Source organism: Salmo salar, chromosome ssa06 (genome assembly GCF_905237065.1).
Source record: "Salmo salar chromosome ssa06, Ssal_v3.1, whole genome shotgun sequence".
NCBI classification, from domain to species: domain Eukaryota; kingdom Metazoa; phylum Chordata; class Actinopteri; order Salmoniformes; family Salmonidae; genus Salmo; species Salmo salar.
In genome coordinates, this window is record NC_059447.1 from 91,583,619 (window position 1) to 91,604,331 (window position 20,713).

At 44.1% G+C, this 20,713-nt stretch overlaps 1 protein-coding gene across 1 annotated transcript in view; it reads right to left on the minus strand.

Annotated features, from left to right (window-relative positions):
• Positions 1 to 1,212: 1,212 nt before the first annotated feature.
• Positions 1,213 to 20,713, minus strand: part of LOC106608337 (retinitis pigmentosa 1-like 1 protein) — a 28,549-nt gene continuing 9,048 nt past the window's right edge. Inside the window, exons 2-5 of the mRNA XM_045719540.1 lie at positions 19,570 to 20,357; positions 14,985 to 15,168; positions 10,220 to 14,670; positions 1,213 to 10,185 (exon numbers count right to left, since the gene is read on the minus strand). Coding sequence (XP_045575496.1) covers positions 3,259 to 10,185; positions 10,220 to 14,670; positions 14,985 to 15,168; positions 19,570 to 20,139 — 12,132 coding nt within the window. The 5' untranslated portion in view covers positions 20,140 to 20,357 and the 3' untranslated portion in view covers positions 1,213 to 3,258. The remainder of the gene's footprint in view (positions 10,186 to 10,219; positions 14,671 to 14,984; positions 15,169 to 19,569; positions 20,358 to 20,713) is intronic.

Consider the following 20,713-nt stretch of genomic DNA (forward strand, 5'->3'; position numbering starts at 1 on the left):
AGTAAGGCTCCTAGGCACCTTCATAGAGGGAAGTTACAACCCCTCCCCGTTCCACAACGGCCGTGGTCTCACCTGTCGGTGGACTTCCTTACCGATCTTCCCCCGTCTCAGGGGAACACCAAGGTCCTGGTTGTTGTGGATCGGTTTTCTAAGTCCTGCCGTCTCCTTCCATTGCCCGGTCTCCCTACGGCCCTACAGACTGCGGAAGCTCTATTCACCGGAGGACATCATCTCTGATCGGGGTCCCCAGTTCACGTCCCGAGTGTGGAGGGCGTTTGTGGAGCGTCTGGGGGTCTCGGTCAGCTTGACCTCCGGTTATCACCCCGAGAGCAATGGACAGGTGGAGAGAGTGAACCAGGAGGTGGGTAGGTTTCTGCGGTCGTATTGCCAGGACCGGCCAGGGGAGTGATCCAGGTACGTCCCATGGGCAGAGCTGGCACAGAACTCACTCCGCCACTCCTCCACTAACATGTCACCATTTCAATGCGTGTTAGGCTACCAGCCGGTCCTGGCACCATGGCATCAGAGTCAGATCGAGGCTCCTGCGGTGGAGGAGTGGGTGCAGCGCTCCAAAGAGACCTGGAGGGCTGTCCAGGAATCCCTCAAGCAAGCAGGTGGACGGCAGAAGAGGAGCGCTGACCACCACCGCAGTGAGGCCCCCGTGTTCGTACCGGGGGACAGGGTCTGGCTCTCGACCCGAAACCTACCCCTCCGCTTGCCCTGCCGGAAGCTGGGGCCGCAGTGTGTGGGGCCCTTCAAAGTCCTGAGGAGGATAAACGAGGTGTGTTACAGATTCCAACTCCCTTCCTATTATTGTATTAACCCCTCGTTTCATGTGTCTCTCCTCAGGCCGGTGGTAGCTTGTCCCCTGCAAGAAGGTGAGGTGCCGGAGGTCCCACCGCCCCATCTGGACATCGAGGGGTCCCCGGCGTACACAGTACGTGCTATTCTGGACTCGAGACGCCGAGTGAGGGGCCTGCAGTACCTCGTAGACTGGGAGGGGTACGGCCCGGAGGGGAGGTGCTGGGTACCGGTGGGGACATCCTGGATCCATCACTGTTGAGGGATTTCCATCGCCTCCATCTGGATCGCCCTGCGCCTCGCCCTCCGGGTCGGCCCACGAGGCCGGTGTCGGCGCGCTGCGGGAGCCGCGCGTCAGGGGGGGGTACTGTCACGAAGCCTACCGAGGGTGACTCCTCTCCCTGTTCGGGTGGCGCTCGGCGGTCGTCGTCACCGGCCTACTAGCTGCTACCGATCCCTTTTTCCCTTTTCTGTTTGTTTTGTCTAATTAGTTTCACCTGTTTTCATTTAGGCTTGTTAGTTGGACTATTTAAGCCAGTAGGCCCGGCTGTTCTTTGTGCGGGCTTAATGATCCTTCCACTGTGTTCTGCGTGGTGGATAGTATATTTTGGGTGTTTGTATTTTGGTGCACCCGGCATTTTGGGCGAATTACTTTTGTGCGTAATAAAGCGTTACATTGAACTTTCTGTCTCCTGCGCCTGACTCCGCACCCACTACGCCCAGACCGTTACACTAGTTGGCTGATTTATCAGAACATTTAGTCTAGTTGGCTGATTTATCAGAACATTTAGTCTAGTTGTATCGGAACATTTAGTCTAGTTGGCTGATTTATCAGAACATTTAGTCTAGTTGTATCAGAACATTTAGTCTAGTTGACTGATTTATCAGAACATTTAGTCTAGTTGGCTGATTTATCAGAACATTTAGTCTAGTTGGCTGATTTATCAGAACATTTAGTCTAGTTGTATCGGAACATTTAGTCTAGTTGGCTGATTTATCAGAACATTTAGTCTAGTTGTATCAGAACATTTAGTCTAGTTGACTGATTTATCAGAACATTTAGTCTAGTTGGCTGATTTATCAGAACATTTAGTCTAGTTGGCTGATTTATCAGAACATTTAGTCTAGTTGGCTGATTTATCAGAACATTTAGTCTAGTTGACTGATTTATCAGAACATTTAGTCTAGTTAGCTGATTTTTTTAGGCCTAATCAGAACATTTAGTCTAGTTGGCTGATTTATCAGAACATTTAGCCTAGTTGGCTGATTTATCAGAACATTTAGTCTAGTTAGCTGATTTATTAGGCCTAATCAGAACATTTAGTCTAGTTGCCTGATTCATCAGAACATTTAGTCTAGTTGGCTGATTTATCAGAACATTTAGTCTAGTTGGCTGATTTATCAGAACATTTAGCCTAGTTGGCTGATTTATCAGAACATTTAGTCTAGTTAGCTGATTTATTAGGCCTAATCAGAATATTTAGTCTAGTTGGCTGATTTATCAGAACATTTAGTCTAGTTGGCTGATTTATTCGAACATTTAGTCTAGTTAGCTGATTTATTAGGCCTAATCAGAACATTTAGTCTAGTTGGCTGATTTATCAGAACATTTAGTCTAGTTGGCTGATTTATCAGAACATTTAGTCTAGTTTGCTGATTTATCAGAACATTTAGTCTAGTTGGCTGATTTATCAGATCATTTAGTCTAGTTGGCTGATTTATCAGATCATTTAGTCTAGTTGACTGATTTATCAGATCATTTAGTCTAGTTGGCTGATTTATCAGAACATTTTGCCAGCATGTTATTCAGGATATGTAGTTTATCAAGTGGATTATTTTGCTCCTCACTCCAGGCCCTTAGTAGCCTTACACCCAAACTAAAGCCTGTTACTTCACTGACTTGTATCGATCAATGTGATCTGGTTGATTCTCTGGCTGGGCAAATAAGTGGAGGTATAGATCATCTATCTGTGATCAGAAACATTTAGCATCTAATAATGTAGCCTAAATCAAGAGTAGGCCTGTTACCTTGCTCGATCATGTAAAGCCTATACACTTTTAGTGTTGTGAAATATGAACATGAGACTCACATGCTTTTGAAAATAGGTATGCTATTATTTTCTATTGGTATCATGATGCAGATACTATCAATGTAAGCCCCTACGTCTGCCCCCTAACAACGTGGAGTGAGGGTAGGAAAGAGATGAAATGTGGAACAAAAAGGCAATAGGCTTTTTTTCCCCATGACTCAAGTTGTGTGGGAAAAATATGATTATTATTTTATTCTGTTATATTCCTTTAAATTCTTAACATAAAATATGTGTGTGTTGACTGTGATCAGGTAGGTATGTCTTTAATTAACCAAATAATGAACTATTGATTTCATTAATTTGGAGGTAATTAAACTCAACTTTTTTACAAGCAAAATACCGTAAATTAAATTTGAAGAGTGAAGTTTTAGAAATCAAGATCGTCTTGATCAATATCACTCTCTTTGGCCTTGCTTGACTTGACAGACTTCTTTGGAGTCTTCTTCTTTGGGGAGACGACTTGTCGCTCGAGAACCTCGCTGGCTGACTCTGTGACTTCTGACACTTTGCTCTCGTTCTCTTTGTCCATAAGGTACATCTGCTTTCTCTTCACAGAGAGGTGGTGGCCCGAGCCTTTCCCCGACCCTGAACTCTTCTCACTGTTGGACTCTCGCTCTGCCTCTTCATCCAGGATTTCATCCAGCGAGCCTGGTTGGGATTCCATGGAAGATTTGGTTGGCTGGCTTTGTAGGCTCGTCTCAGATGTCCCAGAAGGTCCATCACCGTCGTCTTCAGACTGTCCTTTGCTTCTGACATCATCCGCCTCATCGGCTGGCTCTTCCTCGGGAGCAGCATAGTTTTTAACTGTATCCTCCTCATCTTCCTCCTGCTCCTCCTCATCTTCCTCCTGCTCCTCCTCATCTTCCTCCTGCTCCTCCTCAGCTTCTGTCTGGTCCTCCTCAACTTCCTTTTCAGCTTCCTCCTGTTCTTCCTCAGCAGCAGCATCCTCTTCTGCTGCATCCTTCTTCTCCACTTCCGCCTGCTCCTCCTCAGCTTCTGCCTGCTCCTCCTCAGCTTCTGCTTGCTCCTCCTCCCCTTCCTCCACCTCCTCCTCAACAGTAGTCTCCTCAACCTGAAGCTCAGCCTCTGCTGCAGTACCACCCTCCTCTTCTGCTTTGTCCTCTTGGGCCTCTGACTCCTCATTGTTTCCTTCAGTCTCTGAATCCTCAACGTCAGAGTAAGCACCTTCTTCAGAGTACTCTAATCTGGAAAAGGCATCGAATGAGGTCACTTGAGTTTCCTTAAGTGTTTCCTCCACGTTGTCTTTCCTGATAGCTGTCTCCTCGATGTTTGACTCATCTACTGGCTCTATTTTCTCTTCTTTTTCAGCTTCCTCTTTTTCTACATCCTCCTCAGCTTCAGCTTCAGCTCCATTTCCTGCTCCTTCATCTTCAGCTGTCTCTGCTTCGCCAGTCTCTTCTTCGACTGCTGTTTCAGGTTCTGCCGACTCTTCTCCTGCGTTTTCAGTCTCATCTCCTCTTGTTTCATCTCTGGCTGTCTGCTCTTCTCCCTCAGCTGTCTCAGCTTCAGCACTCTCTTCCTCTCCTGCTGTTTCGTCGTCAGCTGTCTCTTCCCCTGAAGTTTCAGCTAGTGCCGTTACTTCTCCTGCAGTTTCAGCTAGTGCCGACTCATCACCGGTTGTTTCAACTTCAGCCTCCTCCTCTCCTGTAGTTTCATCTTGAGCTGTCTCTTCTTCTGCTGCTGTCTCAGCTTCTGCCGCCTCCTCTCCTGTAGTTTCCTCTTCAACTGCCTCAGTTTCAGCTTCCTCCTCTCCAACAGTCTCGTCTTCTCCGACAGTTTCATCTTCAGTTGATTCTACTTTGGCACTCTCAGCTTCAACAGTTTCATCTTCTGCTTCGTCTTCTGCTGTCTCTTCTCCCTCTACTTCAGCTTCCTTGTCTTCTCCTGCTTCATCCTCAGCAGTCTCTGCCTCTGCAGTTTCAGCTTCAGCTTCTTCTTCTGCTGCTTCCTCTGTTTCTTCGTCAGCTGTCTCTACTTCAGCAGTGTCCTCTTCTCCTGCTGTTTCGTCATCAGCTGCTGTCTCTGCTTCAGAAGTTGCTTCTTCTCCTGCTTCATCTTCTACTGTCTCAGCTTCTGCTGTTTCTGCTTTAGCTTCCTCCTCCTCTTCTACTGCTTCATCTTCTGGAGTTTCTGCGTCAACAGTTTCTTCATCTTCAGCAATATCATATTCCTCTTCTTCTACTGCTTCATCTTTAACTGTCTCTTCTACTGCTGCCTCAGCTTCATTACCCATTTCATCATCCTGAGCAGCATCTTCCTGTTCTTGTGATTCCTTCGCCTCTTTCTTAGCCCCGTTGATAACGTTTTCAACAAGAGTTTCTGCTGCTTTGGCTTCATCTATACCTCCAGTCTCATCTGTAACATCGACTTCTTCTTGTATCTGTGGAGGATTGTCCTTTTTCAACTGGAGAATTGACTTTAAATCAAATGCATGTATAATACTAGTTTTCACTACTGTGGCTTCATCCATAGTTTCAGTGTCATCAGTAGCATCAACTTCTTGTGTCTTTGGAGTAGGGTCCTTTTTCAACTGGAGGATTGACTTTAGATCAAAAGCCATCATGACTGGAGCAATATGCAAAACTTCTGCAGGAAGCAGTGGCCCTAAATCCAGTTTCTTTTTTATACATGTTTCACAAGGGCAATATTCATCATCACTCCGTTGGTCACTGAATGAAGTGCCGGTTGCATCGTCGCTTTTCTCCTCTCGGTAATCAATAGACTGGTTGCGCACGACCTTCAGTCTTCTTCGCCTCGTCTCAGTTTGCGCACTTAATTCTCGTGACAATTCTTCTTTGGGTGGTCTTGGTCTTCCACCCCGACCGTGGATCTTCCTTAGTTCTCTGTCAATGCTTAATTGTATCCTCCTATGCACATCGTCTTTTAGTTCGGCTATCATGGCATCAAGATGTTCGCTGTCGTCCAAATTCCAGCGAATCTTGAACTCAGCCATGGCATCCACATAATGTGTCATGAACTGTTTCTCTAGTTTGTTCAGTAACTTCAAGACCCAGACAGGATCAGGATCCAGGGAAACCTTTTTGGCTAGTTGTGCCCTTTGGGCAGATGGAGGAGAGCCAGAGGTTGTGTCCTCTCGAGGGTCTGAGCTCTTGTTGGAAGACGGGGGTGTTTCTGGTAATTCTCTCAGACTTTCATTTCTAATGGTGTCATCAGACGCCGGGATGTCTTCGTCTTTTTGTTTCTCTTCCTCCACTGCTGTTCCTCCTTCTCCTCCTCCTTCCTCTGTGGTCCATTGGACCTGACTGGCTATGTCCAGAGTGGCTAGATCAGACATAGGGATTGAGAACTCTGGGCTTTCTTGTTCCTCTGCAGTTTCGTCAACTTCTTCTACCCTCGGCAATGCTTCCCCCTCTGCGTTCGGTGCATGAGCCAAACCACCTGAGCTCTTACCTGAGCCTGTTGAGCCACTGCTGACGTCCACCCCAGAGGAGGACCTTGCTTTGGTGTCACCGTCCACGGAGTGTTGATCACAGCCATTCTGCTGTGTCTTTTGATTCTCTGCAGGGTCACACAACCAGAGGGACTGGAGGATGTTCATTAGCTCTCTGTACCTTGCTTCCTTGGCATTTGCATCGTCATTGTGATCAAAGTCAATCAACTGCAGCTTTGCGAGGCAATCCAGGAGACCTCTGGCTGAGGTGCTCAGTTTACGTCCGTACACTGGGGAAACTTCAGGTAAGCTGTGACACCGGTCAAGCTTGGGACTCAACAGTACTTTCATCACCTGCACTGAGGAGTGAAAGCTCTTTGATATGTCCTCCTGTGGAACGGTGCCCTCTGGTTGGGTCTCAGGTGGGGTCTCTGCTGGCTCCTCACCATCAGCCACATGGTTGGCTGCTGTCTCTTTGGGCTCTTCCTTTTCTTTTTGAGTCTCACACACAGCAGTGACATCGTTCTCCTCCGTCCCATTCGTTTTGTCCTTTGGTGCCAGCTCCGGTGAATGGCCTCTGTCACTGAATTCGTCCCCAATGTCGTACATCTCACTATCAGATGGTATTTTCTTAAGCCACTCATTCACCACCTCTGTTGGAGAGGCGTTTGGTAAATTGGAGGGAACCAGCTCAGAGACATCTCCTTCCAGCAACTGTAGGGAGGAACTGCGAGAGGAAACCCCTTTCCTGTGTTTGCACTTGCTGCTCTTGTCACTTTTGTTGTCACTGACATTCCAGTCTGTCGCTTTTAAGGGACCATCGCATAAGTTGTTAGAGCTCTCCTTCCTAGGATCTGCTGTGTGTAACTTGTTACTGTCACTTGAAAACCCAAGTAGAATAACAGGTTGTTTCATTTTTCTAGGGGTTGGTGGGCAGTGTGGTGGAGTAGGAGTGAGATGACTCTCTGATGCAATAGAGTTAGGTCTGGGAGTGTCTACATGATCTCTAGTGGCAATCTTTGATCTGTTTGTCTTCATTGAAATATCACTCCCTTTGTCGCTTTTGGCATCATCCGTATTGTTTTTGTCCTTTTGTCCTTTCACTTGTAGGTGGGATGACACATTGGACATGTTGCTTTTAGGTCTCTCAGTCACTTCAGCAGTTATGCTATCTTTGGGTTTGGAGTTACAGTAAATACATGTGTCTGATGTGTGGATCCTGTCTGTTGTGTGGGTTCTGTCTGATGCGTGGGACTTGGCAGATGCGTGGGTTCCGGCTGATCTTGGAGACTTAGCCGACACAGCACTTGTTGCTTTTTCCACATGTTCCTCTACCTGCTCTGCAGCCTTTTCTTCAGCAGCAACTTCAGAAACTTTGGACTTCCTTGATCTTGCAGATACATGTGACTTAACTGATACAGCACTGGATGCTCGCTCCTCTGTTTCATGGTCAGGTTTCTTAGATCTTGCTGAGATATTTGATTTAGCAGACATAGCGCTTGGTGCTCTCTCCTTCGTTTTCTCTTCTGAGGCTGCTGTTTCCTCAGCAGAAGCTTCAGGAAATGTGGATTTCCCTGATTTTGCAGAGACATTGGACTTAGCTGACTTTGCTGACATAGCACTAGGCGCTCTCTCTTCTGTTTCATCCTCAGGTTGAGCAGTATCGTCCGTTGGAACTTTGGACTTAGCAGATATAGCTCTAGCTGTTCTCTCGGTTTGATCCTCTTTTTCAGCAGGGACTTCAGACACTGTTGACTTCCTGGATCTTGCAGAGATATTAGACTTAGGTGACATAGCGCTCGGTGCTCTCTCTTCAGTTTCTTCTATCTCTTCTGCATTTTGCTCAGCTGGAAATCCAGAAGCTTTAGATTTTATAGATCTAGCTGAAGCATTTGACATGGCTGACTTAGCTGACATAGTACTAGCTGCTCTCTCCTCCTCTGCAGCAGGATCATCTGAAAAGTCGTATTTCTTGTGTCTTGCTGACATATTGTACTTAGCAGACATAGCACTGGATGCTCTCTCGGGTTCTTGAAGACAAAGGTCAGAACCCTTGGACTTCTTTGATCTTGCAGGAACATTAGACTTAGCTGAATTAGCAGACATGGCACTGGGTGCTCTCTCTTTAATATCTTCCAATTCCTCGTCTCCATTTTCCATAGGAGGAACTTCCAAAGCTTTAGACTTTGCCGATCTTGCAGAAACATTGGATTTTTGGGACCTTGCAGAAACATTGGACTTAGCAGACATGGCACTGGGAGCTCGTTCCTCTGTTTCATCCTCTGGTTCAGCAGATCCCCCTACATCCTCTTCTGCATTTTCTTCAGCAGGAATTTCTGAAGCTTTAGATTTCTTGGATCTTGCAGAGACATTGGACTTAGCTGACATAGTGCTCGGTGCTCTCTCTTCAGTTTCCCCTACTTCACATTCGATGGTTTCTTCAGCAGGAACTTCTGAAGCCTCCACTTCCACTTCAGGAGGAACTTCTGAAGCTTTAGACTTTGCAGATCTTGCAGAAACATTGGATTTTTGGGACCTTGCAGAGACATTGGACTTAGCTGACTTAGCTGACATAGTACTAGCTGCTCTCTCCTCCTCTGCAGCAGGATCATCTGAAAAGTCGTACTTCTTGTGTCTTGCTGACATATTGTACTTAGCAGACATAGCACTGGATGCTCTCTCAGGCTCTTGAAGACAAAATTCAGAAACCTTGGACTTCTTTGATCTTGCAGAAACATTGGACTTAGCAGACATAGCACTGGGAGCTCTCTCCTTAGCGACCTCCACTTCCTCTTCTGCGTTGTCGTCAGCTGAAGCTGGAGTTTCATCCTCAGGTTCAGCAGGAACTTCAGTCTTAGCAGACATGGCACTAGGTGCTCTGACAGTTTCTTCTATCTCTTCTGCATTTTCCTCAGCTGGAAATCCAGAAGCTTTAGATTTTATAGATCTAGTTGAAGCATTTGACATGGCTGACTTAGCTGACATAGTACTAGCTGCTCTCTCCTCCTCTGCAGCAGGATCATCTGAAAAGTCGTATTTCTTGTGTCTTGCTGACATATTGTACTTAGCAGACATAGCACTGGATGCTCTCTCGGGTTCTTGAAGACAAAATTCAGAATCTTTGGACTTCTTTGATCTTGCAGGAACATTAGACTTAGCTGAATTAACAGACATGGCACTGGGTGCTCTCTCTTCAATTTCTTCCAATTCCTCGTCTCCATTTTCCATAGGAGGAACTTCCAAAGCTTTAGACTTTGCCGATCTTGCAGAAACATTGGATTTTTGGGACCTTGCAGAAACATTGGACTTAGCAGACATGGCACTGGGAGCTCGTTCCTCTCTTTCATCCTCTGGTTCAGCAGATCCCCCTACATCCTCTTCTGCATTTTCTTCAGCAGGAATGTCTGAAGCTTTAGATTTCTTGGATCTTGCAGAGACATTGGACTTAGCTGACATAGTGCTCGGTGCTCTCTCTTCAGTTTCCCCTACTTCACATTCGATGGTTTCTTCAGCAGGAACTTCTGAAGCCTCCACTTCCACTTCAGGAGGAACTTCTGAAGCTTTAGACTTTGCAGATCTTGCAGAAACATTGGATTTTTGGGATCTTGCAGAGACATTGGACTTAGCTGACTTAGCTGACATAGTACTAGCTGCTCTCTCCTCCTCTGCAGCAGGATCATCTGAAAAGTCGTACTTCTTGTGTCTTGCTGACATATTGTACTTAGCAGACATAGCACTGGATGCTCTCTCAGGCTCTTGAAGACAAAATTCAGAAACCTTGGACTTCTTTGATCTTGCAGAAACATTGGACTTAGCAGACATAGCACTGGGAGCTCTCTCCTTAGCGACCTCCACTTCCTCTTCTGCGTTGTCGTCAGCTGAAGCTGGAGTTTCATCCTCGAGGTTCAGCAGGAACTTCAGTCTTAGCAGACATGGCACTAGGTGCTCTGACAGTTTCTTCTATCTCTTCTGCATTTTCCTCAGCTGGAAATCCAGAAGCTTTAGATTTTATAGATCTAGTTGAAGCATTTGACATGGCTGACTTAGCTGACATAGTACTAGCTGCTCTCTCCTCCTCTGCAGCAGGATCATCTGAAAAGTCGTATTTCTTGTGTCTTGCTGACATATTGTACTTAGCAGACATAGCACTGGATGCTCTCTCGGGTTCTTGAAGACAAAATTCAGAATCTTTGGACTTCTTTGATCTTGCAGGAACATTAGACTTAGCTGAATTAGCAGACATGGCACTGGGTGCTCTCTCTTTAATATCTTCCAATTCCTCGTCTCCATTTTCCATAGGAGGAACTTCCAAAGCTTTAGACTTTGCCGATCTTGCAGAAACATTGGATTTTTGGGATCTTGCAGAAACATTGGACTTAGCAGACATGGCACTGGGAGCTCGTTCCTCTGTTTCATCCTCTGGTTCAGCAGATCCCCCTACATCCTCTTCTGCATTTTCTTCAGCAGGAATTTCTGAAGCTTTAGATTTCTTGGATCTTGCAGAGACATTGGACTTAGCTGACATAGTGCTCGGTGCTCTCTCTTCAGTTTCCCCTACTTCACATTCGATGGTTTCTTCAGCAGGAACTTCTGAAGCCTCCACTTCCACTTCAGGAGGAACTTCTGAAGCTTTAGACTTTGCAGATCTTGCAGAAACATTGGATTTTTGGGATCTTGCAGAGACATTGGACTTAGCTGACATTGTACTAGCTGCTCTCTCGTCCTCTGCAGCAGGATCATCTGAAAAGTCGTACTTCTTGTGTCTTGCTGACATATTGTACTTAGCAGACATAGCACTGGGTGCTCTCTCTGGTTCTTGAAGACAAAATTCAGAATCTTTGGACTTCTTTGATCTTGCAGAAACGTCAGACTTAGCTGACTTAGTAGACATGGCACTGGGTGCTCTTTCTTCAATTTCTGTCAATTCTTTGTCTCCATTTTCCACAGGACGAACTTCTAAAGCTTTAGACTTTGCTGACCTTGCAAATACATTGGATTTCTTTGATTTTGCAGAAGCATTAGATTTAGCAGACATAGCACTGTGTGCTCTCTCTTCAGTCGGATCCTCTCCTTCAGCAGGAACTTCAGAAACTCTGGATTTCTTGGATCTTGCTGAAACATTAGACTTAGTTGACTTGGCAGACATAGCGCTCGGTGCTCTTTCCTCAGCCTCTACTTTTTCTTTAGCAGTTTCCTCAGCAGGAACTTCTGAAGCCTCCAGTTCCACTTCAAGCGGAACTTCAGATGCTTTAGATTTTGTCGATCTAGCTGAAACATTGGACTTAGCTGACATAGAACTAGCTGCTCTCTCGTCCTCTGCAGCAGGATCATCTGAAAAGTCATATTTCTTGTGTCTTGCTGACATATTGTACTTAGCAGACATAGCACTGGATGCTCTCTCGGGTTCTTGAAGACAACATTCAGAATCCTTGGACTTCTTTGATCTTGCAGGAATATCAGACTTAGCTGACTTAGCAGACATGGCACTGGGTGCTCTCTCTTTAATTTCTTCCAATTCCTCGTCTTCATTTTCCTCAGGGGGAACTTCAGAAGCTTTGGATTTAGCTGACATAGCACTAGGAGCACGATCCTCTGTTTCCTCTGCTTCTGTGTCTTCTTCCGATATATTTTCTTCTGTTTGTTTTACCTCCTCTCCTGTATTTTCTTCAGTTTTTTCTTCAGCGGGAGCTTCTGACATAGTACTAGCTGCTCTCTCAGATTCTTTCACTTCTGCGTTGTCTTCAGCATTGGAAACATTGAACTCAGCAGACATAGCACTAGATGGTCTCTCATCAGTTTGATCCTCTTCTCCATCAGAAACATAGTATTTCTTGTATCTTGATGACCGGTTGTACTTAGAAGACATAGCGCTGGATGTTCTCTCAGTGTCTTCTCCAACACAAATTTGAGAAACCTTGGTCTTTTTTGATCTGGTAGAAGCATTTGACTTAGCAGACATGGCACTAGGTGCTCTCTCCTCAGCTTCTTCTTTCTGTTTTACATTTTCATCAGGTGGATCTTCAGAAACATTGGATTTCGTAGATCTCGCAGAAACATTACACTTAGCTGACATAGCTCTCGGTGATCTCTCCTCAGTTTCCCCCACATCATCTATTGCTGTAGACTTTCTTGATCTTGCTGAGGCATTAGATTTAATAGACATAGCGCTGGATGCTCTCTCTTCAGTTTCTGCCTTTTCTTCAGCGGGAACAACTATGGATTTCTTGCATCTTGCTGAAACGGCAGACTTACCAGACAAGGCACTGGCTGCTCTAAGTTCTTCTTCTGGACAGAGTTTAGAAACCTTGGACTTCTTTGATTTAGCAGAAACAGACTTAGCAGACTTACCAGACACAGCACTGGGTGCTCTCTCTTTAGTTTCCCCTGCTTCGTCTCCTGCATTTTCTTCCGCGGGAACGTCTGCAGCGGGATCATCAGAAACATCATATTTCATCAGTAACATCGTATTTCTTGCTGACATATTGTATTTAGCAGATATAGCACTGGATGCTCTCTTAGTTTCTTCAACACAAAGTTTGGACTTCTTTGATCTGGTAGACACATTAGACATAGCAGACATAGCACTAGCTGCTCTCTCCTCCGCTTCATCCAATTCGTCTTCAGCGCTGTCTTCAGTAGGAACATCAGAAACTTTGGACTTCCTTGAGGAGTTTGATTTAACTGACAAAGCACTTGAAGTTGTTTTTGCGTCTTCTTCTGGTGTAACGTTTTCTTCAGCTGCCACTTCTGACATTTTGGACTGACATCTTGTTGAGACATTTGATTGAACTGACATGGCACTTGAGGATCTTTTGTCTGTTTGATGTTGCTGTACTTCTACATCTTCTACAGCTGAAACGTTGGACTTCCTTGACTTTCCTGAGGCATTGGATTTGACTGACATGGCACTTGATAACCACTCTCCCTTCTCCTCCTGAACTCCTGAATCCCCAACTTTGGACCTCCTGGATCTGGTAGAGACATTTGATTTGACAGACAGTGAGCTCATTGCCCTCTCCTCTGGTTTGGTGTCTTTGGTTTCAGTGTTCTCTGAAGGGATCCCTTCTTGACCCGCTTCCTTTTCAACTGCAGTCTCAGCATTTCTGTCATCAGCGTCCGTAGAATCTCCTGCTTCGTCAGATGCTTCACATTTACAGTTGTTTGATTCTTGGTCCTCTTGTCCATCTGCTGGTGCCCGAGACACAGCCTTGACTGACTTAGAGTGCACAGAAGATGCCTTACTACTAGGAGGCCTTGGAGATAAATGTTGCATTGGTGTTGCTGCTGTGTTCAAAACCGCACTTCTGGTGGGCTCCTCCTCCTTCTCTTCGGTGTTACTATTCTGGGAACACGAACACGCTCTCGAAGCACTTGGTGGAAGGTCGTCATCCTCATCATCCTGGTCTTCCCTGAGCGATGCCAGAATCTGAGAGGAAAGACTAACAGCAGACACAGGCCGCTCGTCTTCCTCCGCATCAGTGATCTTGACGCTAACCTCACTCTGAGACTCCTTAGAAGGAGCAGAGGAAGAACTATCAGCCATATCCTCGTCGTTATCCGATGCCTGGGTTGTAATGTCAATGCTCTCGCTCTTGCCAAGGATCTCGCTCTTATCCTGGGTAGAAGCCCTACTCTTACACTTCCCAGACGTCGTCGTCAAGCTCATCTCGCTCCTGCTGCAGCCGCGGCTGATGGTGCAGTACTCCACAGTGGTGTCGCCCCCCTCCTCCACAGTCTGTTGGAAGCAAGTCGCCTTCTCCACCATGTACTCGGTGATCTCCTCACTGGACATGGTCTCCACCGAACCTTTTTTATGGACAATGGTGTGTGAGGAGGCACTGGAGCTGGAGGAGGTGACGTGGCGGACAGTCCTCTGCCCCCCCGAAATATGGGTCTTCCAGATCTCATAGTCCTGGCAGTGGCCGCAGCAGTGCTGACAGTGAGGGATCTCCAGATGCTTCTCGTGCAGTTTGATGATGTAGGCATCATCAGCCTCGCCTGGTGAAAGGGGCTCCGACTCGGAACAGCTTTCCACGCTACCTTGCTGAAGAAAGCAGTTGTCGTGGTATCCTTGGAGGTATTCGTTGGTCGTTCCTACCGACTTCTTTATCTCTGTGGACCAATGTAGGGTCTCGTCGTTCAGTAGTCGGAAACGCACTTTCATTTCCATTGACAAGCTGCCATCTTTGTTGACTAGCACCCTTTTCTCAATGTCATCGTCCATCAAGCCTTCACGGCCAACATGGGCCGGGGATGTAGAGTTGATTGGTGGGAGTGATTTGTCAGATGATATGGAGTGCTTGGCTGACCGGTTGGATTCAGATCTTGGGTGGATGACAGTTTTCGTTGTCTCAAGTCCTAAGCTGCCTGTATTAGTGAAAAAGGAGAAGAAAAAAAACGAATGATCAGTTAGGTTTATAAGAAGATTGACACTGACGATATTTCAATTTGATAATAAAAATAAAAACGTTTATAAAAAAAAAAGTTTCAACAAGTTCAATAGCTTTGTTTTACAAGAATTATCTGATTTTTTTTTTGTTGAAGATTGATGATGATATTGATATCTATGATGGCCATGATACTGACAGTTCCAAACAAAATGTTTTACGTAACATAGTAGTAGAATTGATCAAAAATGTCTTGTAATGACAGTGTAAGACGTTGTTGAGTTATATTTCTACCAGTTTTCTCTGATTCCTGTCCTTCACTGGCTGTGTTGGAGTGTCCACGAGACTTTGGACTCAGTCGTGGAAGTTTGGCATCTGAGTTTTTCCGGAAGTTCTCCAGAAGGATGGTGTGGGAGGGCTCATGGCCCACACAAATCAACACACTGGGGCACTGCAAGAGACTCTGAACACTGTCGATCTGAGGAACACACAGATAGATAGGTGAGAAGAATGTTCCGGAAAGATTCCTAGATGAGGAAACGGACAAAGAGAGTTAGTCAAAATCAGTTGTTCATCTAAACTAAGATTGGTAGGTCTCTCTTGCAAGAAATGTTTTATCACAATGAGACAACCCCTGAATAATGTTTACATAAAGAGTCGAAGAATTATAAAGTGTTTAAAGGATGCTATATGATTAAGACCATACACAAGGTACGGACGTGGATTCAAAGTCGTTATGGTCGTTATGGATTACAGCCATCAACAACATGAAGATGTTAATGAGTTCAGGAAACATAAACATCTGCCATCTTAACTTTCCCACGCGAACATTAAGGCTAATCATTAAAACAGCATCACTTCCTTAACTCCTGCTCCTGTTCCCACCCAAAGCCCCTCTGATATTATTAACTTGAGTTAATTAGCCTACCATGAGGGGAAGTCTGATATAGAAAATATGTTTTAGGCATTCTGCATGCTGACTTGCATCCGTAACACTTTAGCCCTTTCCTGCAGTCAGTGACCAATAGCGCTCCCTCTTTCACCTCATGGGTGGAATGCTATTAATATTTTTTCATAATTTCATAATTATTAAAGATTATTTTTTTTTTTTAAAACAGACAAAAATCTGGTGTTTCTATGTCAAACAGCTTTGTTATTTTTCAGTCTTCTGTGATGTATATAAAGTGTAATATTGGGATGCAAACTCAAAATGTAATACATGTCAACTCTATATCTGACGTGGTACAGGTGTCTTCTTCTTCTTTAAGTCCATGTGTATCTGTTTCAAAGTGGGTTTGTTTAAGACTACCTCTGTATGGTACTGATTTAGCCCACTGCAGTGAAATGCTTTAAGGTGGTGAATTTTTTTCCCTATGTATAAGCACTTTGAGCATCTGTAAAAAAAAAAGCATTATATAAATTCAAACAATTATTAACTTAAAGCAGTCAAATACAACGTGACTTTAAAATTTTTTTTTTTTTAAATCAATTTGCCTAAATCGCAGCCAATGATTACAGTAAAAAATAAAAAGAAGATATCTGTTGATTATTTCATGTCATGCAAAAAAAAGTGGATTTTTCCACCGGACAGAGCTCATATTGTCACCAGACAAAGAGTACCAAGCATGGCTCAGCAGCCCTATGAGTTTTCTGAATGGGCGAAAGCAGGAAGGAATTACAACAGACAAGAAAGCAGAGGTCTGGGTAGTATTCAGTTGGCACCAAACCCGGGGAGGGTGGGTGGGGGGGTGGGGATTACAGAAAACTGTGTGGAACTACTTGGATTTGTCCAATAGGAATTGGTTGTTTTAGTTTTCCGTCTATTTTGCCCGTTTCCAGCCCTAGGAGTTTGCTGAATGGGCGAAAGCAGGAGCCACACCACAGAGAGTTGTGATCACTGTGATGATCACTGTAATCCATTACAGATCGCATAATGACCTAGTGATTTATCTGTTCGGGTAACAAACGATTCTCTTCATTCTGTGTGCTGTGTGGAAATCTCCATATTATACGCTCATTGAACTCAAAATCATTAAGTAGTTCAATTTACAATCTACAAATCTAACACAAATTAATCAACACGTTTTTTTTTTTTTTCTTCACCTTCTCTAGTTTGCAGAATAAGTGTTAATTCGGTGAATATTTTAAACTTTGATTAAATATTAAAGGTTGTGAAATGTAATAGCCTACTATCTCAAATAATGTACCAATGTGATGGTTTAAGTTTGGTCGTTGAAAGACCAGACATCAAACACCCAACATCTCAACATAAGAAAATAAATAACAAATGAAAACTGGAGTCATACTTTGCTGATTCCAGTGAGAGCCGACAAAACGATAACCCTCTCAGATGTAGGCACTTCTGATGTTTGTCATTTGGTAAAGAAATCGGGGATATTCTCTCACACACATATATATATATATGTGTCTGTATTTAGACTGCTGGGATGTTTCAGTCCTCCTGTGTAACTATTAATCCTGGTTAAAACAGAGCTATTTTGAAAGACTAGAAGCAGGTCAGTGTTGAGAATACACAGGCTATTTGAAACCAGGAGTCGCTCAGAAATACGTCTTCCACTTCAGCAGCGATTAATTATCTTCATGCCGGGCTACGTGTGACCGCGGATAAAGCCATTTATCTGGTTCAACTGCCAGTGTCCTTTTTTTTTATAGTTGGAAAAATAAAAATGCACTGTAAGCAGTAAGTACAACTGAATGTACAATAGAACAAATATTATATTCCGAGGAATCTTGAAGAGACTCATTTGACCTTCCAGATTTCTTTTTTTTTGGGGGGGGCTGGAAAAGAGTTGCCAGTTTTGATAAACTGTCAACGGACGTGCACAAAAATATGAATTTAAACTTTGACAGTGTCAACTTTTGTTGGAACTTTTAACTTGATCCATTATCAGCCAATGGCTGTAGGGGTTTGGTTCTGATGCATCCTTGGGGAGTTACAGTAGCAGTGTTAGCACCACTAATGGAGTGGAGTAGAGAGCGGTACAAGACCTTACAGCATGTTTACACTGGGTAGAACAGAGCAGGAGGGCAGGAAGCCTAATGGTTAAGAGCACTGGGGCCAGTAAACCAAATGTCGCTAGTTTGAATCTTCAAGCTGACAAGATCAACAACAAAAAAATCTGTTCTGAACCCTTGAGCAAAGCACTTAATCGTCATTTCTCCTGTAAGTCGCTCTAGATAAGCAAGTCTGCTAAGTTACATAAATGACTAATAGGATATGACAGACAGGAAATTCCTGGACGGGTGCCTAAAAAGCCAGAATGATCTCTGCCTCTCAAAGAGATAGGCTTTTCTTAAACAAAAGTTTAAGGTTCTCGTACTGTAATTAATACAAATTGGTTTTGAATAGAAAAATGGAATCTTAGCATATCAGGGTTGACGGGGCTTGGTAAAAATCAAGTAGTCATAACTCCTGCCACTAGAGGTCTCTCTTTCACTCTCACATTTCCAGGCCTCAGAGGCAATTGGAGAAGAAGAAAAAAAAACAGAAAACTGCTCTCAAGTCTCCACACTGTTGCGTAACATTTTCCAAACCAAATCATTCATGTGATGACTAAAAACAATTATAACACATTCTGTTTATTTCCTGGTTATTATGTCTTGTGATATATGTTATTTCACATGCTATGTATGACTGTACTTTGTGACAAAGCAAATGTCTCTATGAGATATTGAAGTATTCTATTCGATTCTGTTCTATTCTATTCTGTTCTATTCCATTCTGTTCTATTCTGTTCTATTCCATTCTATTTTATTCTATTCCATTCTGTTCTATTCTATTCTGTTCTATTCCATTCTGTTCTATTCTGTTCTATTCCATTCTATTTTATTCTATTCCATTCTGTTCTATTCTGTTCTATTCCATTCTATTTTATTCTATTCCATTCTATTCTATTCCGTTCTATTCCATTCTGTTCCATTCCATTCTATTCTGTTCTATTCTATTCTGTTCTATTCCATTCTATTCCATTCTATTCTATTCCATTCTATTCCATTCCGTTCTATTCCATTCTATTCCATTCTGTTCTATTCTATTCTATTCTGTTCTATTCCATTCTATTCTATTCCATTCTATTCTGTTCTATTCCATTCCATTCTATTCTATTCTATTCTATTCCATTCTGTTCTATTCTGTTCTATTCCATTCTATTCTATTCCATTCTATTCTGTTCTATTCCATTCCATTCTATTCCACTCTGTTCTATTCTGTTCTATTCCATTCTATTCTGTTCTATTCCATTCCATTCTATTCTATTCTATTCCATTTTGTTATATTCTGTTCTATTCCATTCCATTCTATTCTATTCCATTCTATTCTATTCCATTTTGTTCTATTCTGTTCTATTCCATTCTATTTTATTCTATTCCATTCTATTCTATTCCGTTCTATTCCATTCTGTTCCATTCCATTCTATTCTATTCCATTCTATTCTATTCCATTCTATTCCATTCCGTTCTTTTCCATTCTATTCCATTCTATTCTGTTCTATTCCATTCTATTCTATTCCATTCTATTATATTCTATTCCATTCCATTCTGTTCTATTCTGTTCTATTCCATTCTGTTCTATTCTATTCCATTCTATTCTATTCCATTCTGTTCTATTCTGTTCTATTCCATTCTGTTCTATTCCATTCTATTCTATTCTATTCTATTGTATTCCATTCTATTCCATTCTATTCTATTCTATTCTATTCTATTCCATTCTGTTCTATTCTGTTCTATTCCATTCTGTTCTATTCTATTCTATTCTATTCTATTCTATTCTTTCCATTCCATTCCATTCCATTCTATTCCATTCTATTCTATTCTATTCTATTCTATTCTATTGCAACAGACAGCCGGTCCGGGGTGTCACCTTGCATCCCTCCAGAGTGTACAGCTTCCTGATGTGGTACTGCATGAACTCAGACAGCTCCTCCAGAAACAGGCTCAGGCTGTGGAGGGTCCTGCGACGGAGCACGATGGTCCTCTGAACAGAGGGGTCGCTATTCTTCACCAGCACCACCTTCTTGGTGTGCCTGGTGGGGTGCTGGTGGTCAGAGGCCTCAGCAGTGGGCTGGTCAGGCCGGGCAGGTCGCCTGCGGACATACTGCTGGGGGTGGTGGTGTGGGTGGACCGGAGGGAGGTACCAGGCTGAAGGCTCTCTTTGGGCCTCTCTCTGGGCCTCTCTCTGGGCCTCTCTCTGGGTCTCCTGTTTGGCCTCTGTGGCCTGGGCACACAGGTAGCACCCTCGGTCCTCCAGGGGCTCCTGGTAAGTGCTACCCCCACTATGGGAGGATCTGCTGGGGGATGGCGTGGGGGCAGAACGCAGCACGAAGGGGAGTGAGAGTTTGGGGTGGTGGTGGTGGTGGTGGAGCTGGTGGTGGTGGCCATCGTCGTCCAAGATGGCATCGAAGCACTGGAAGCTACGCTTATGGGAAGACATCTTTATTACTTCCTGTCCAATGGCTGTTACTTCCTAGTCAGTCCCCGCCACTGGATGAAGTTATCTCAGCCGAGAGAAGGTGAGGGGCAGGTGGTTGTTGTCATGGTTACGCTGACTGGTTGTCTAGGGGCAGGTGGTTGTTGTCATGGTTACGCTGACTGGTTGTCTAGGGGCAGGTGGTCCTCGAAGTGTCTGTGTTCCTCTTATTCGCCCCCACACTGGAAGAGAGGAAGGAGAGAGAAGGTTAACAGGGGCTAATGATGATGCAGTCAAAAACGTGATTTCCCTGTGTTTTATATATTTCCCCAAACTGTGAGGTTGGAATAATACAGTGAAATTGTGAAGATTCTGATAATGCACTTATAGTGTAAGAGCTGTTTGAAAAGACCACCTGAAATATCAACAAACTTTGCTAAGGGGGGGGGGACCGCATGACGCCATCACCAGGTGGTATAAGTGAATAGACCAATAACAAAGAGAGTTTCAAAACTCTCTGCCAATAACAGGTCGTTTTCAGGTTACGTTAGACTCTTCCAATTAGGCCAGTCACTCAGACCACTCCCAGAGACAGTCC